This window comes from Crotalus tigris, unplaced genomic scaffold, assembly GCF_016545835.1.
Source record: "Crotalus tigris isolate CLP2741 ecotype Arizona unplaced genomic scaffold, ASM1654583v1 scf7180000019972.133881, whole genome shotgun sequence".
Classification (NCBI taxonomy): Eukaryota; Metazoa; Chordata; class Lepidosauria; order Squamata; family Viperidae; genus Crotalus; species Crotalus tigris.
Window position 1 is genome coordinate 58,975 of NW_024097801.1, and position 18,529 is coordinate 77,503.

Consider the following 18,529-nt stretch of genomic DNA (forward strand, 5'->3'; position numbering starts at 1 on the left):
AGTGGGCTCTGAGTGCCGCCTTTGGCATGAGTATGCCGTTTATGGAATCCTCTGGAATGGCGCCTAGAAGCAAATTAGCAACCAATTCAGCTCGGGAAGCAGAAGTCGTACATGCAAATACTGAGGCATGCCCATCATTTGCTTGCACAGCTGCATTCTGAACCAGTTGAAGCTTCCAGGTGGTATTCAAGGGCAGCCCCAAGTAGAGACATTGCAGTACTCAAGCTGTGATGTGACTAGGGCACAGGTCATCAACCTCCGGCTCCGGAGCCGCATGCGGCTCTTTGAGCCTTCCCCTGTGGCTCCCAGCCTCCTCTGCCTTTGCAGAGAGAGACAGAGACAGAGAGAGGCAATTGCGCTTCCCTGCTTCTCTCTCTCTCTCTCTCTCTCTCTCTCTCTCTCTGTGTTTGTGTTTTTTTTTGTGTGTGTGTATGTGTAAAAGAGAATGCACTCACAGTGTTCTCCGAGGAGCTGAAAAGCTTATTGGGCGGAGCTCCTCCCTTTCCTGCGTCTCTGAAGGAAGCAGGAAGCAAGAAGGGCAGGAGAGAGCTAGCTAGTCCAGCTAGGCTGACTCAGGAATTCTGGGAGTTGAAGTCCATGAGTCATAAAAGAGACGAGGTTGCTTACCCCTGAGCTTGTTGGACAACAGCTTGAAGCTTGCCAGGTGAGCAACAGATAGGAGGGAGGGAGAAAGAGAGAGAGAGAAAGAGAGAGAGGGAGGGAGGCAGGGAGAGATAGAGAGAGAGAGAGAGAGAGAGGAAAGAGAGAGAGAAAGAAAGAGAGTGGGGGAAGAGGAGTGGCAGACCAAGGGCAGATAGAGAGGGAGGGAGAGAGAGAGACCCTTTTGACATCTAAAATGAAGATAACACTGCATATATCCTTTTTTTACCTGTGTGTGTATGTAATTTTATTCTCTTAAAGCATTCTCTTGGTGATCATTGTTTTAATAGTATGGATATTCCCAAGAGTCATATTTTTACTTTTACTTTTAATGTGTGTGTGTGTATATATATATATATATACTGTGTGTGTGTATATATATATATATATATATAAACTCTGGCTCAGATACGTGGACGACACCTTCATAATCTGGCCACATGGGAAAGAAAAACTGGACAACTTCCTCACACACCTCAACAGCCTACACCCCAAAATACAGTTCACCATGGAAACAGAAGCTAACAACCAACTTCCCTTCCTGGATGTCTTAGTCTACAAGAAATCCAATGGCTCCCTAGGACACACCATATACCAGAAGAAAACACACACAAACCGCTATCTGCACGCTCTCTCACACCACCACCCAGCACAGATCAACTCTGTAGCCAAGACACTCATCTCCAGAACAAAACGCTTAGCTGACGAACAACACCTAAAGCCCGAACTACACACTCTCACCAATGTACTAACATCCAATGGATTCCATAGAAATAAGATTACAAACCTACTCCAAAAAGAAACCCCCACTAAAATCCAAGACAAAGAACAAGAAAACGGCAAAGCCATCCTCCCATACATAAAAGGCATCACAGACAGAATCAGTAAGATCCTCCATAAAACACAACATCAAAACAGCATTCTGCACAAACAGAAAAATATCCACCATCCTTAGAAACCCCAAAGATAAAATTGAATTAGAAAATCAAGGAGTATACGAAATCCCATGCACCACTTGTCCCACCACATATATCGGACAAACCAACAGAAGAATAAGTGCACGCATTGAAGAACATAAGAACTCAGTCAAAAAAGAGGAACCAACATCTTCCCTGGTCCAACACCTTAAAGCCACAGGACATGAAATTGACTTTAAAAATACCAGAACCATTGCCAAAAGTGAACATTTTAATAACAGAATAATCAGAGAAGCCATCGAGATAGAAAAACGCCCACACAGCATGAACAAGCGAGATGATACCTCCCGCCTACCAGCCATTTGGAAACCCGCCCTCATTGACAAACGACTCCCTAACACAAAAAATGATACCAGACCCACACTCACAAAAACCACACAGGAGGTCACCACCCAACATCCACGCAAAAAACAAACCCAAAGCCACACTGACTATGAGGCACGACCACAAACCAGAAGCCAGACCACAGCTGCATCATTAGCCACTTTAAACCCCCCCAATCCATACATGAAGCAAACTGACACTCTCCATGAAGAGGAAGCACGACCACGAACGCGAAGCCAAGGAATGGCAGGGCAGCCCAAAATCCCTCTGCAACTCAGACTAACCTGAGCACAACCAAACAGAACACTCCCCCAGCCAATCAGAGCACAGCCAACCCCCCCAGCCAATCAGAGCACAGCCACGCCCCTAACCAATCAGAACACACCTCCACCCAATCAGAACACAGCCAAGCTCCCACCCAATCAGTTCATACCCCCACTGGCAGTTAAAAGGAAGAAACAGCTAAGACCACACATTGCTGCTCGAGGCACGAAGCTGAAAGCACCAGCCTGAAGATGACGAATGGGACTTCGTCGAAACGTCGCCAAGACACTTCCAATTTTACGTGGGAGAAAACCCGAACAACCAAAGACCTACATATATATATATATATGTATACACACACACACGTTAAAAGTAAAAGTACATATATATATGTATGTATGTATGTATGTGTATGTATATATATATATAGAGAGATATGTCCATACACACACACACACACACACACACACACACACACACACACACACCTATAATAAAGGTTAAAAAAGGATATATGCAGTGTTATCTTCATTTTAGATATCAAAAGGGTTTTGCGGCTCCTGGTGTTTTGTTTTTGGTGGGAAACGGGTCCAAGTAGCTCTTTGAGTGTTTTGGGTTGCCTACCCCTGGACTAGGGCATAAGGACTTCCTGATTTAAGAAAGGGCGCAACGGGTGAACCAGACGTAGTTCTGTAAATGCCTCCCTAACTACTGCTGACATTTATTTATTAAATTTCTATGCCACCCGTCTCACTGAGAAAGCGACTTGAGCGATAAAAAAGTAGCATAAAACAATTAAAATTAGAAGAATTAAACAGAAAAGCTAAGAACCAAGACGAAGGGCAGCCTGTGAGTGAGTGGGCTAAATTTTCAGGCTCTTCCAGATGGTCAGGTATGTGGAGGTGGACCTCACCTCCAGAGGGAGAATATTCCAGAGGACGGGGGCCACAGCAGAAAAGGCTCTTCTCTTGGACCCTGCCAGCTGAAATTCTTCAGCTGATGGGATCTGGAGTAGGCCCTTTCTGCTGGAATGAGTGGGGCAGGCTAATCCCATTGGGGTGAGATGGTTCTCAGATACTCTGGACCCATGCCATAAAGCAATGGTGGCGAACCTATGGAAGGCTGAGTCAACCTTGAATGTTCTTTCTCTCCAGTCATTTCTGCCCAGCCTATCAGATCTGGCAAAATAGGCATACTTTAGGTCAGTGGTGGCGAACCTATGGCACGGATGCCAGAGGCAGCGCTCGGAGCCCTAGGCCTTCAGCTGGGTTTTATAAAACCTTTTCGCTTTAGGCCTCTGCCGCCGTATACAAAAAAAAAAAGGTTCAATCAATCAGTCAATTCCAACTTCTCAGAGGAAAAAAAAGATCTTGCAAGGTTGGAATTGATTAATTGAACTTTTTAGTCCCACCCAGTCTGCCGTTACCACCGCAGTCATGCCCACCTAATGGCCCACCCAGCACCCAACAATGCATAAATGGGTTTTGGGTTGCCGTTTGGGCACTCGGTCTCTAAAAGGTTCGCCATCACTGGAATAGAACAACATAGTTGGAAGGGACCTTGTAGGTCATCTAGTCCAACCCCCTGCTTAAGCAGGAGAACCTATACCATTTCTGACAGATGACAGTCCATTCTCTTCTTGAAAGCTTGCAGTGATGAAGCTTCCACAACTTCTGAAGGCAAACTGTTGGTTGACTGTTCTCACTGTCACAAAATTCCTCATTTCCTTGACCAATTTCCATCCTTTATTCCTTGTCTGGCCTTCAGGTGCTTTGGAGAATACGTTGACCCCCTCCTCTCTGTGGCAGCCCCTCAGATACTGGAACACTGCTAGTATCACGTGGAACACTTGGAAGACTTCATTGGCAATCTTCAGCACGCTGAAGACGCCAAATCCCAAAATGGAAACTTGGTGTAGATGTTGAAAAAGGAGGAGGGGTAAGAGAGCAGAACCCTGCACCCCCTCCCCATAGGAGGTGCCTAATCTTGTTATTTGAAGTGTGGCGTACTAAAAAAAAAAAAAATTTAGATATTTTATTTTAAAATGTGGACAGCTCGTTTCTGTTTTGCAGGTACTCCTCAATTTAGGACCGCAATTGGGACGAAAATTTCCACTGCTCAGCAAGGCAACTGTTAAGTGAGTCAGGCCTGATTTTGCGACCTTTCGGCCATGGTTGTTAAGCAAATCAGTGCAGGGGTTATGTGAATCGTGCGGTCGTTAAGTCAATCCAGCTTCTCCCTTTGGCTTCATTTGTTGGAAGCTGACTGGGATGGTCACAAATGGCAATGACACGGCCCATGAGTGCTGCAGCTGTCGTAAGTACATGCCAGTTGCCAAGTGCCCATATTTTGATCATGTGACTGTGGGGATGCTTGTAAGTGTGAGTGCCAACTGCAAGTCCCCTTTTTCTATGCCGTTGTAACTTTGAATGGTTGCTAAAAAGACTAGTTATAAGTTGAGGACTACCTGTACAGCACAATGTCTCAAAATCTAAAAAAAAAAAACCAAAAACAAATGGCGGCCGAGTATTTTTATAACTCCTTATTTAGAAAGTAAAACAGGGAAAAGACGTAGGACAAAAAGAAATGATCTTTCGTGGTGGCAAAAGGGCGGAAATGAATGCTGAAATTTACTATCTCAGAAAAACATACTTTTCTAACATTGAAATAAGACTCTGAAATAAAGAAACAAAATCATTTGGGCCTTAAATGAATACAGTACTCACAGTGCGTTATCAAATTTTCCCGAACTGTACTGGTGAACGTAAGAAGAGTATGCCAGATCTTCATGGGCTGTAGCTACATGGATGTTTTTGCCGCCAAACACCGACTGTCTGATGTCCAAGGCTGTCTGAAATGATTTGTGCAAAACATCTAAGCCAGTAACTCAATTTTGCAGTCAAAACTTTTTTTTTACATATCTAACATCAGATTAGTTGCAAACAGAATCTTCCTGCCCATTACCATAGGATTGGCTACCTTCTTGTACAGCAGTGTTTCCCAAACTTGACAATTTTAAGGCATGTGGACTTCAACTCCCAGAATTCCGCAGCCAGCGTTGCTGGCTGTGGAATTCTGGGAGTTGAAGTCCTCATGCCTCAAAATTGTCAAGTTTGGGAAACACTGTTGTACAGCATGCTTTAACACAGTAGTGACTTCCTAAATGTCACGCCTTATTTAAGCACATAAGACTGAAAAAAGGAAACTTGTTTCAAGTTTGGGATAAGACAGCGTTACTTGGAACATTCCAATGGAATTGGTTAGGCCAAGGTTAGGCAACCTTGGCTCTTTTATGACTCGTCGACCAACTCCCAGAATTCCTGAGCCAGCCACGCTGAAGGAAAAGGGAGAAGTTTCCAAGCTGAGCATTGCTGGCTCAGGAATTCTGGGAGTTGAAGCCCACGAGTCATAAAAGAGCCAAGGTTGCCTACCCCTGGGCTAGGCTAAAGTGTTCCATCAGAAATAACAGTGGAAAGGTGAAGTTATAATCCCCTTACTCTTTTCTTCTCCATCCTACGGTCAGAAAGGTTAGGTCAGTGGTTCTCAACCTTTTTAATGCCGTGAGCCCCAACCGGTCGTAGGTTGAGGACTACTCAACCGGTCGTAAGTCGAGGACTACTCAACTGGTGCAGCACCGTTTGCAGAATGGGACTTTTGGCAGGCTCAGCAGGGCAGAGACAGCCTGGACAATTCCTATTGGCTTTTGAAAGCCAATAGAATTAGACTCTATTCAAGAGAGTCTATTCTCTTGGCTTTCAAAAGCCAATAGAATAAAAGGAAATAGCACAGCCAAGGAAAAGGGGGGGTGGGTGGGAATGGCGGACTGCGTTGTTTGGCAACCCCCGTGAAATGGTCATTCGACCCCAAATGGGGTCCCGACCCACAGGTTGAGAACCGCTGGGTTAGGTAGACTAATACTACCTACTATATGATTTATTTTAAAAGGTGAGGTCCTTGGTGCTCTCTGAGTTTGGTGATTTTCTTGCAGACCCAATTAGGTAACATCATCAGTGCTACTGTGTTTCCCTGAAAATAATACCGGGTCTTATTTTATTTTTTGCCTCCAAAAGAAGCACCAGGTCTTATTTTCAGGGGGTGTCTGTTTTACTCACCTCCTGCACCAACAGACCTGGCCAGCTGGTCCACTTCTTCTGGGGCCAAAGATCTGCAGCTGCATTCTGGCCTGCATTTCACAGTCAGGCCTTTCCGGAAGGCCTATGCCGAGGATTCAATCTATAGCTTAGTTCTCGGCTGCAGTGGCCTTTCCAGAAATGCAGGCCTGGCTGCAGAAGATGCCTCCGAAGAAGAAGTGGGCCGGTGAGGAGAGGCCTGACTGCAAGGTAATGGGGCGTGGAGCACATGGGGCAGATCCACTCCCCCAGCCCAGCTTGATTTTTAGGTATGTGCCTCACCCCAAAACTAGGGCTTATTTTGCGGGTAGGGCGTATATTAGGCCCACCCACCCCCCCAAAAAATCGAACTAGGGCTTATTTTCGAGGTAGGCTTTACTTTCAGGGATACGGGGGTAGTAGGGATTGCTCTCATGTTATACACACTGCTTGCCCTGTCAATGTGGTGGGACTGTTTTGGGTGGCTCTGGCCTGGGCTTGTTTACTGCTGCTTGTTTGCCTGCACTCGTAGTTCCTTGATTGGTCTATTGTTTACTTCTTGATTGCTGGTCTAGTGTTAACCTTGGTGCTAACAGTAATCTCTAGCCTATCTGGGTATTGCTTGCCGGCAAGGAGATGTTTTGGTCTTTTGTTTCCTTTTTGGCTTTTTCACTGTCTCTTTTGAAGAGTACGTAGATGTTGTTTGTCTGCGATTTGTCTGAGTGGCTATCAACAGGCACACAGAGATAAACAGTATCTACATAACACTCAAAAGAGACAGAAAGGAAACAAAAAAACCCAAACCACCTCCTTTATGTAAGGGCAGGCATATAAAAATCATAGCAAAGGCTAAGATGAACAAGCTGTGTCTAAAGGCAAATTAATTGAAGGCTGATCTTTTGGCTATGCTGCAAAGAGCAGAGGACTGCATAAAGCCCATGTAGTCCTCGACTTACAACCATCTGTTTAGCGACCGTTCAAAATTACAACAGCACTGGAAAAAGTGGTTTATGATTTGCTTTTTGCACTTATGACCATTGTAGCATCCCCATGGCTGGGTGATCAAAATTCAGATATTTAACAACTGGCATGTATTTATGACAGTTGCACTGTCCTGGGGTCCTGTGATCGCCATTTGCAACCATCCCAGCTGGCTTCTAGCAAGCAATGGCAGAAACCAGATTTGCTTAATGACTGCATGATTCACTTAACAACTGCAATGATTCATTTAACTGTCCCCCCAAAAAACCATAACATGGGACAAAACTCATCTAACAATTGCCTAGCTTAGCAACGTAAATTTTGGGCTCTACTGCGGTTGTATGTCAAGGACTACCTGTATATTGTTTTTATCCTATTTTATATATTTTTTTCTTTATTCTTTTCTGTCTTGCATCAGATTGCCAGCTTCCCTTCTACTTGAGATTATGTTCAAAATTAAGGCATGAAGGAATGGTTTTCTGATTTGAGAGAAGAAAGCACTGCAATACAACAATAGTAACATATGCTTCTGGCTTGCAATAAATTACAAAACCAAAGCCATACCTGATAAATTGCAACTGACTGGCATATGTTATCTACGTTGAGTAAATAAAATCCATAGTCAAGTAGAGTGTCCGAATATTTAGGATGTTTGGCTCCAAAATGCTCCCTGAAAGATTAAAAACCAAAACACCCCAGGTTAAGAACATCACAAAATCTTCCCTAAGGATTTGGGCATGTTAGAGCATTCCAAGATAACTTTTACATACCGTGCTAGGTACACTGCATGTTTTATCAACTGCTCGGCTTTCTTAAATTCACGTTTCACAACGCAAGCCTAAAACAGATGGAAGAAATTAAGACTCCACAGATATTCAAAGCCCCGTCCCATCTTCTTGTTGCCATCCCCCTTGCCGAGAATGAGCTCCTAAAACTCAACCTGCAATCTCAATTACTACAGTGTGTGTAGGATGTCAATGCTGCTAACATCGGATGTTTTCATTGACAACAGATGGAACTGTAGCCATCTTTTCCCTTTTGCTTTTAGAGTTAGATGATGCTGGGAGGGGGGAAAGTGAACGGGATCCAGTTAGACCAGTGTTTCTCAACCTTGACAATTTTAAGGCATGTGGACTTCAACTCCCAGAATTCCACAGCCAGCAAGGTTGAGAAACACTGAGTTAGACATAACAACACTAAACTTGGTGTGAGAATCAAGGTTATTGTAACTGGAGCTGATAAGGAATTGGGGGCTGGAGAAATGGAGAGGAAGCCCGGGGTTCAAGCTAATTGGGGAACGTGATTTATGGCTGTTAATTAGAGGAGGGAATTGTGCTTTGATACTATGTGCTCAGGGGAGGGGAATCCAGTTTTTGGCTTCGATTATGCAGTGCCAATATTATGCTACTCAAAATAAAGATTCTTTAAGGAAAACAATGCCTCGAAGTTATTTTGAAGAGTTTCGTCTGTCAGAATCATGACATAGGCAGAGGGTCAATGTTTAGGTACAGGTAGTCCTCGACTTACAACAGTTCATTTAGTGACCGTTCAAAGTTACAGCGGCACTGAAAAAAGGGACTTATGACCGTTTTTCACACTTAGGAGCATCCCCATAGTCTTGTAATCAAAATTCAAAGGTGTGGCCACGGACTCGTATTTATGAAAGTCGCGGTGTCCCGGGGTCATGTGATCCCCTTTTGTGACCTTCTGTCAACCAAAGTCAATGGGAAAACCAGATTCACTTAACAACTGTGTTACTAACAACTGCAGCGATTCACTTAACATCTGTGGCAAGAAAGGTCGTAAAATGGGGCAAAACTGACTTAACAAATGTCTCCCTTAGCAACATAAAATTTTGGGCTCAATTGTGGTCGTAAGTCAAGGATTACCTGTATTCTTCCCTCTGCCTCTGGGAAGAGTTTTATGAATTTTGCAAATGCTTATTTTTCTCTTGAGAATCTGGTTCTCCTAGGCCAGGGGTAGGCAACCTTGGCTCTTTTATGACTCGTGGACTTCAACTCCCAGAATTCCTGAGCCAGCACAGCTGTTGAAGTTCCCGAGTCATAAAAGAGCCAAGGTTGCCTACCCCTGGCTTAGGCTCTATCCTCAAGGAAAAATGGTCCTTTTTCCTGTCCTCTTCAGCAACATATAAGTCAGGGGTCCCCAACCTTGGCAACTTTAGGAGTTTGTGGACTTCAATTCCCAGAATTCCTCAGCCAGCTTTGCTGGCTGAGGAATTCTGAGAGTTGAAGTCCACAAGTCTTAAAGTCGCCAAGGTTGAAGACTCCTGATATAAGTAATTGTTCAACTTACCTTTGAGGCTTGTCGTAAAACATCCACTACTACTTTTACAGGCAAGCCAACCGAGATCTCCTTCATTGCTTCTATACACCATTTGTAAGCCTATGGGGCACACAACAAAAGTTTGGAAAAGCATTTGTTACTAAGGCTACAGAGATTTAAAAGAAAACACAGGCTGGTCACATCCCACAATTTTACAACGGTCTTCCACTAACTGGCCCCTCTGGAGAAGCTGAATTTCAATCCCCACAATCTCCCCAAATCAGCACCACTCAGGCTGCCTTATTATTCAACACAAAACCCAGAGAATCGTGCTGAATGCAGAAGCTGTTTTCAGGAATGCACTCATTTTATTCACCGATTTGTTTTCCAGGTGACTCTGGTTGATGATTTGGATGGGAGTCCTGCTCCTCCAAACAGCACAGAATCATTTGTTGGGGGGAGGAGGAAGGACAACTTAAATGTGGGGGTGTTACTAGAAAGAAGTGGAAGCTGCAGCCAATTGTGAGTTCTTCTCCCACCTTAGGCATGAAAGCTGATGACTTTGGGCCAATCACCAGGTGATGGTGAGTTCTAGTCCTGCCTTAGGCATCAAAGTGGGCTGGGTGACTTTGGGCTGATCACCAGGTGACTGTGAATTCTAATCCCACCTTAGGCATGAAAGCTGATGATTTTGGGCCAATCACCAGGTGACGGTGAGTTCTAGTCCTGCCTTAGGCATGGAAGTTGGCTGGTGACTTTGGGCCAATCACCAGGATACTGTGAATTCTAGTCCCGCCTTACGTGCGATAGCTGGCTGGGCGGGTTTGGGCCAATCACCAGGAGACGACAAGTTCTACTCTCATATTAGGCAGGAAAGCCAGCTGGGTGGCTTTGGGCCGGTCACTCTGTCTCAGCCCAATCCACCTCACAGGGTTGTTTGGTGGGGAAATAGGAGGAGGATACATATTCGCCACCTTGAGTGACTTGTAAAATAATAAAGTTGGGACAGAAATCTGATAAACAAGCAAACAAACAAATACCAATAAGGAAGAATATTTGTAGCTCAGGGTTGACACAAGGGGTCCTTCCTGATCTTGGTGGCTTTCTTGCAGACGCTTCATGACCCAAACTAGGTAGCCTCATCAGTGCTAGTGATATTATCTAGACTCACCTCATCGTAATGACTCTTTGCAAAGAGCAGAGCACACAGCTCCCCGTAGAGTGCAGCTTTGTTGGCTTGCTGGCCGTGCTCTGCTAGTTTTTCCATATAAGACTGCGCTAATTTGAAGGTTTCTTCTCCCAAGTGGTATTTACAGTTGCCATTCCGGACGTGCAGTAACCTAGGAAACAGATCCAGGCACCTGTGTGATGACCCTCAAACTTGGAATGCTTCGCTTACAAGACTACAGGGAGTCCTCGGTTTACAACAATCGATCCCAGCATTTCTATTGCTAAGCGAGGCAGCTGAGTTTTGCCCCATTTTACGACCGTTCTTGCCACGGTTAAGTAAATGACCGTGGCTGTTAAGTTACTAACAGTTATTAAGTGAATCTGGTGCCCCCCCCCGTAAACTTTTCTCGTCAGGAGGCTACAAAAGGTGATCACGTGACCCCAGGACGTTGCAACCGTCGTAAATATAAACCAATTGCCAAATATCTAAAGTTAAGATCATGTGACTGTGGGGATGCTGCAATGGTCGTTAAGTGTGAAAAACAGCTGTAAGCCACTCTTTCCAGTGCTGTTGTTAACTTCAAATGGCCCCTGAGCAAATGGTTGTAAGCTGAGGAATACCTGTATTGAAATTGCACAATTATTAAGGAATCGGAAAGATTTCTCACCTTTGCCTGAATAAATAAATATTAAACGTTAAATTTAAATATTAATGGGAAACTAAAAATTGGGAAACACCAACCAGGACATTGATTGTCTAAAAAAGATTGAAGGTTAAAACAACTAGGATATGTATAAACTAAAAAAATATTGATAAATGTTAAGAAAGTTACTTTTATTTACTCGATATAATGAGAAGTGTATTAATTTAAATATGAGACAGTAAATACCAAGGGGAAAAGAGAGGAAATGTTTAATGTAATAGTTTGAGATCTGTACTAAAGATATTTGTATGTTATGGAATTATTGATCAAATGAGCCGCCACGTTGCTTTTCAAATATTTAAATGTAAAACTAGAAAATCAATAAAATTTTCTCAAAAATAAAAATAAAATAACCCGACAAAATCACAGAGGCAGATAATTGTGTACATTTTCTGTATTTTGCTTTTTCTCCCATTTGTATCTTTAATAGATTTGAACAGCCTCCCCCCCAACTCTACTGTATTTCAAAGGGTCCCAAAGATGCGGTTCTCCACTAAGGCTGTTGCCCAAAATGACTGACTCCCCCTTTTTTTCTCCCTTTTCCTTGTTTCCATCCAGGTTTGTATTCCCTGCTGTTTCTGTTCTTTGGTTTTGTGTTTTTGTGTGTATTTATATTGTTCCTTGTGTTTAAATGTTTTTTTAACAATTTTCAAACTGCCCAGAGTAACTGGGGGTAGGGTGGCATATAAATGGCATACACATTTTTAATAATAATAATAACAACAACAACCCCAAAACAACTGGAGCACCACTTGAACACCATTGGCACTGACAAATTTGCCATTAGTCAATTGCAAAGGCGGCCTTATTAGGAACTGCTTCCATCCTGCGACGATATCTGTAATACCATCAAACATCCACATGTGCCTATCCCAGGTCCTGGGTAAGGACTTGATAGGTAGGCAAAATGCCAAATCCAGTCTCAATATCTGGCTGACTGTGCGATGATCGATAGTAATAACAACAACAACAACAACAACAACAACCTACAAATAGAAAGACTGTGGCAAAAGCAAGCAAGGGTAGTACCAATAGTAATAGGCTCCTTGGGTGCAATCCCAAAACAACTGGAGCACCATTTGAACACCATTGGCATTGACAAATTCGCTATTAGTCAATTGCAAAAGGCAGCCTTACTAGGAACTGCTCCCATCCTGCGACGATATCTGTAATACCATCAAACATCCACATCTGCCTATCCCAGGTCCTGGGTAAGGACTCGATAGGTAGACAAAATGCCAAATCCAGTCTGAACATCTGGCTGACTGTGCGATGATCCATAATAATAACAATAATAATAATAATAATAACAACAACAACAACAAGAACAACAAGAACAACAACAACCTACAAATAGAAAGACTGTGGCAAAAGCAAGCAAAAGTAGTACCAATAGTAATAGGCTCCTTGGGTGCAATACCTGAACAACTGGAGCACCACTTGAACACCATTGGCATTGACAAATTCGCTATTAGTCAATTGCAAAAGGTGGCCTTACTAGGAACTGCTTCCATCCTGCGACGATATCTGTAATACCATCAAACACCCACATCTGCCTATCCCAGGTCCTGGGTAAGAACTCAATAGGTAGACAAAAATGCCAAATCCAGTCTGAACATCTGGCTGACTGTGCGATGATCCATAATAATAATAATAATAATAATAATAATAATAATAATAATAACAACAACAACAACAACAACAACAACAACAACAAAACAACTGGAGCACCACTTGAACACCATTGGCATTGACAAATTCGCTATTAGTCAATTGCAAAAGGCGGCCTTACTAGGAACTGCTTCCATCCTGCGACGATATCTGTAATACCATCAAACATCCACATCTGCCTATCCCAGGTCCTGGGTAAGGACTCGATAGGTAGACAAAATGCCAAATCCAGTCTGAACATCTGGCTGACTGTGCGATGATCCATAATAATAATAATGTGTAAGCTTTTCCTATCATTAAACTTCCCCACCCACAATTTTTTTGCCAAAACAAACTTTTCCATGGTAAAAAAACAACTGAGGGGAAGTAGATACTGGCTCTAAGGCATTAAAGGAAGACCCAAAGGCAGGTGAGCCAGTTTGTCAATTCAGCCTTAATAAATAATTGGTATTAACACACTAAATGTTACTGATTAATGAAGGAAGAACAGCGTTGGTTCCTTCCTCTAAGTTACTCATAAAAAAAAAGAAAGAAAGAACAGGATCTTCCTCCTTTAATCGGTCTGTTGTGCAAACAGTGAAACATAAAAGTAGCATGGACTGAAATACAAGTAGTCCTCGACTTATGACCACAACTGAGCCCAAAATTTATGACATTTGTTTTGCCCCATTTTACCACTTCTCTTGCCACAGTAGTTAAGTGAATCAGTGCAGTTGTTAAGTTAGTCACACAGTTGTTAAGTGAGTATGGCTTCACCATTCTCTTTGCTTATCAGGTCACAAAACATGATACCAAGATCTTAGGTCAGGGGTAAGCAACCTCGACTCTTTTATGACTCATGGACTTAAACTCCCAGAATTCCTGAGTCAGCATAGCTGACACTGCAACTGTCATAAATGAGTCAGTTGCAAGTGTCTGAATTTTGATCATGTGAGAGTGGGGATGCTACAACGGTTAAGTGTGATAAATGGTCATAAGTCACTTTTTTCAGTGCTGTTGTAACTTTGAATGGTCAATATAAGAACTGTTTTGAGTTGAGGTCAGCAACCAGAACAGAATAACAGTTGGAAGGGACCTTGGAGGTCATCTAGTCCAACCCCCTGCTCAGGCAGGAAACCCTATACCATTTCGGACAAATGGCTGTCCAGTCTCTTCTTAAAAACTTCCAGGGTTGGAGCATTCACCGCTTCTGGAGGCAGGTTGTTCCACTGATTAATTGTCCTCACTGTCAGGAAATTTCTCCTTATTTCTAGGTTGCTTCTCTCCTTGATTAGTTTCCATCCGTTGCTTCTTGTCCTGCCTTCTGGTGCTTTGGAAAATAGATTGACCCCCCCTCTTCTTTGTGGCAGACTTTCAAATATTGGAAGACTGCTATCATGTCACTCCTACTTTTTATTAAATTAGACATACCCAATTCCAGCAACCATTCTTCATGTGTTTTAGCCTCGAGTCCCCTAATCACCTTTGTAGCTCTTCTCTGTACCCTTTCTAGAGTCTTGACATCTTTTTAAATTGTGGCGACCAAAACTGGATGCAGTATTTCAGGTCTGGTCTTACCAAGGCATTATAAAGTGGTACTGTGTACAACCAGTTTGTAAAGGAAAAAGTTAGAAGTGCTTAAGCACTTCAGCCAGCCCAGCAGGCTTTCTCTACATAAGGGGTCTTCAAATGTGGCCCTTTTATGACTTGTGGACTTCAACTCCCAGAATTCCTCAGCCAGCGTGCCTGGCTGAGGGATTCTGAGTTGAAGTCCACAACTCATAAAAGGGCCACGTTTGAAGACCCTTGCTCTACGTGGAGGTGTATCTACAGGGCAAGATAAAAAAAATAATCAAAGTGACAACAATGACCTTTGTCATTAGCCTAATGTATATTACTAATATTTCCTCCTCCAATCTTGAAATCATGCTTGTTGTCTTACAAACCAGCCCCAATTAATGTATAATCAGCCTGTAGGCTGAATAAATGAGGACAGAATATAGCCTTGTCACTCCTTTGCCAACCTGAAGCCAATGGGTTTCATCATGTACTGTCCATACTGTAGCTTCCTGATCTGTATGTAGGTTTCTCATAAGGAGGAGATGTTCTGATTGCCTTTATAACCACACACCACAGCTTGACACCCAATCCACAATCCATTGCTCTGCTTTTTGAAGCACGAACTTCCTTCTTTGGCTATTTTTCAACTTTCCCAATTATCCAACATGCATCAGCAGAACTGGCTCATGTTCCTTGAATTTTTCTAAAACCGGCTTGAATATCTAGCACAGTGGTTCTCAACCTTTTTAATGCCGCGACCCCCAACTGCTCGTAAGTCGAGGATTGTTCAACCGGTCATAAGTCGAGGACTACTCAACTGTTGCAGCACCGTTTGCAGAATGGGACTTTTGGCAGGCTCAGCAGGGCAGAGACAGCCTGGACAATTCCTATTGGCTTTCAAAAGCCAATAGAATAAAAGGGAGTAGCACAGCTAAGGAAAAGGGGGAAAAAATGGCGGGCTGCGTTGTTTGGCGACCCCCGTGAAATGGTTGTTCGACCCCAAATGGGGTCCGGACCTACAGGTTGAGAACCACTGGACTAGGCTGACCCCCCTTTTAACTCCGACCCGATTCTGCCAGTCCTCCTACAATTAGAACTTGTACTGATCCTTCTGTTGCTTGCCATATTTCTATGGATTCAGTATTCCATTGGTTCCTGTAATCTTCCAATTTGGGAATGAGCAGAGCAACGTTCTAATTTTTATCCTCTGGTTGTAGATGGTTTTGTAAATAGGAAATATCTTCTAAGCCTAAGGTATCTTGGATATTGACAGCTCTACTGAATTCAGTATATAGGTAGTCTTATTTAGTGACCTCAGTTGGGATCAGCAATTCTGTTGCTAAGTGGTCACTAAGTGGAAAAATCACATGATCACAACTGTACTGCATGACTAATCAGGTTCATACCTTCCACTTTTGTTTGCCTGCTAATCACTCCACTACCCCTTAGAATTAACAAGAAAAAAATTAATGTTTGCATTTACATTCATTGTAGAGAAAGGGATTACAAGAGAGTTAAGTAGACACACAATGGGGAATACACATAGAAAGTAATGTGCTGGCACCAGCAGCTGCAAGTGCACTACAGAAACATTTTGCTTCCTCTCTTGTAATCCCTTCTTCTCCAATCTCCTTGCTCTGCAAGTGTGGGGAATGGGTCACTTGCGAGAGAGACTGTTTACAGAAATCATTTTCTTTTCTTCCTCTATCTGAGTTTGGGGAGGAGAGAAAAAACAATCATACATTGTAACATCTTGATAATTACTTCACAGAATTGAATTAATGTTTGCATTTACATTCATTGTAGAGGAAGGGATTACAAGAGAGTAAGTAGGCACACAATGTGGAACAGACAGAAAGAAATGTGCTGACACCAGCAGCTGCAAGTGCACTACACAAGCTGCTTGGTGTATTCCCCAACTGCTTACTCTCTTGTAACCCCTTCTTCTCCAATCTCTCTGCTCTGCAAGTGTGAGGAATAGGTCAGACAAAGGAAAGACTGTTTACAGATATCATTTTTTTTCCCCTTCATCCTGTTCCTCCTGTTTGGGGAGGAGAAAAAAAACAATCATGTGTTGTAACATTTGGATAATCCCTTCGTACAAGCAGAGATGCATTCTGCTGCTTGAATTTTTTTCAGCCTTCAAAACAGAGCAATGCTTACCTGACGCAACATTCGACGGCACGAAACCAGTGGAGCATCTCATCATGAAGGGTACATAACTGAAGGCAGGAAAGGAACACCTTCTCGGCATCACTGTACCAGCCAGCATCAGACAGGAACCCCCCTAGAAAGATCAAAATATCACTGCTTATTTTCAAAACACAACTGATCTTATTTTAAAAGACACTGACGTGCGATCTTGACTCTAATGCTAACAACATAAGCGTTGGGTCAAATTTATCCTGTTTGAAACTACAGAAGGTCTAAATAAGAAATTGAAGCTGTCTGTTAATATTTAAGCATACTGATTAAGAAGAGGAGTCAATTACTGGGTGATTTTTCAACAGTCAAGTTTTATAGACATATAAAATACACATCAACTGATATATAAACAATGATGGTAGGTTTTGCTTTAACAAAAAATGGTGGGGTAGCCAAAACTGCACATGCTGCTGCATTGTGGACCATTTGCCACTTCCAGATGGTCTTCAAGGATGGCCCCATGTAGAGTACATTTCAGTAATCCAAAAAGGGGGGTTACTAAGGCATGGGTGACTATGAGTAAGGCCTAAAGTGGTAATTAATGTAATGGCATTTAATGTTTAAGAAGAAATGAACTCTAAATTAGGGAGCGTCTTATTACATTTTAAACATTATCTTTCCTTCTAATTTTTTTTCAAAATGAAGATTGTAATTCTCCTTCTTTTAGCAACTCAGTAGGGCAAATTGATCTGAGAAATGTATGTTCTCTCCCAGAAATTGTTGGTTTTAGTCTTAAAGAGCCCTGGCCTGTTTGGAATTTGAGGGCATACGCAATGCTGACGTGGCCCTTAATGAAATTGATTTTGACACCCCCGATCTACTTAATGCAGTGGTTCTCAACCTGTGGTTGGGACCCCATTTGGGGTCGAACGACCATTTCACGGGGGTCGCCAAACAACGCAGTCCGCCATTTTTTCCCCCTTTTCCTTAGCTGTGCTACTCCCTTTTATTCTATTGGCTTTTGAAAGCCAATAGAAGAGACTCTCTTGAATAGAGTCTAAGTCTATTGGCTTTCAAAAGCCAATAGGAATTGTCCAGGCTGTCTCTGCCCTGCTGAGCCCGCCAAAAGTCCCATTCTGCAAACGGTGCTGCACCCGTTGAGTAGTCCTCGACTTACGACCGGTTGAGTAGTCCTCGACCTACGACCGGTTGGGGGTCGCGGCATTAAAAAGGTTGAGAACCACTGACTTAATGAGACAAACTAAACTCCCCATGTCCAGTTTGCTAGGGAGGGTTTGTTTTTAAAAAGACAAAGTGCTACATTTTCACATAACCTTGAAGGTACCTGTAAAGAAGTGAAGTGGCTAATATTATGTCTGCAGAGAGTTACCTAAGACAAACCCGATCTGGATCGCTTTTTCTTTTACGGCAGCATCCGATTCTGCAATGTAGGAACACCTCCTGCTGAATGAGTAGGCCAAGACGGAAGCGACTTTTACTCCGTGATCCATCAGCGCCTGAAAGCAGTGGTGAAGGAGATGCCTAGAAGACAAAAGAAGCACCAGTGGAGATAAGAATACTTTCCTGCCTTCTAGCAATGCTGGCAGATTGCAGTCTTTATTATGTCTCTTAAAAATGCAGGTAGTCCTTGACTTGCAACTGATTTGTTTAGCCACCTTTCAAAGTTAGGGTGGATCCCCAC

General features: G+C 43.0%; 1 protein-coding gene across 1 annotated transcript in view; it reads right to left on the reverse strand.

The window, feature by feature from the left end:
• Positions 1–18,529, reverse strand: part of APPBP2 (amyloid beta precursor protein binding protein 2) — a 67,504-nt gene that overhangs the window by 18,200 nt on the left and 30,775 nt on the right. The window contains exons 3-9 of the mRNA XM_039365217.1: positions 18,218–18,369; positions 16,846–16,969; positions 10,770–10,938; positions 9,629–9,718; positions 8,086–8,153; positions 7,880–7,985; positions 4,952–5,076 (exon numbers count right to left, since the gene is read on the reverse strand). Of these exons, the coding sequence (XP_039221151.1) occupies positions 4,952–5,076; positions 7,880–7,985; positions 8,086–8,153; positions 9,629–9,718; positions 10,770–10,938; positions 16,846–16,969; positions 18,218–18,369 (834 nt within the window). The remainder of the gene's footprint in view (positions 1–4,951; positions 5,077–7,879; positions 7,986–8,085; positions 8,154–9,628; positions 9,719–10,769; positions 10,939–16,845; positions 16,970–18,217; positions 18,370–18,529) is intronic.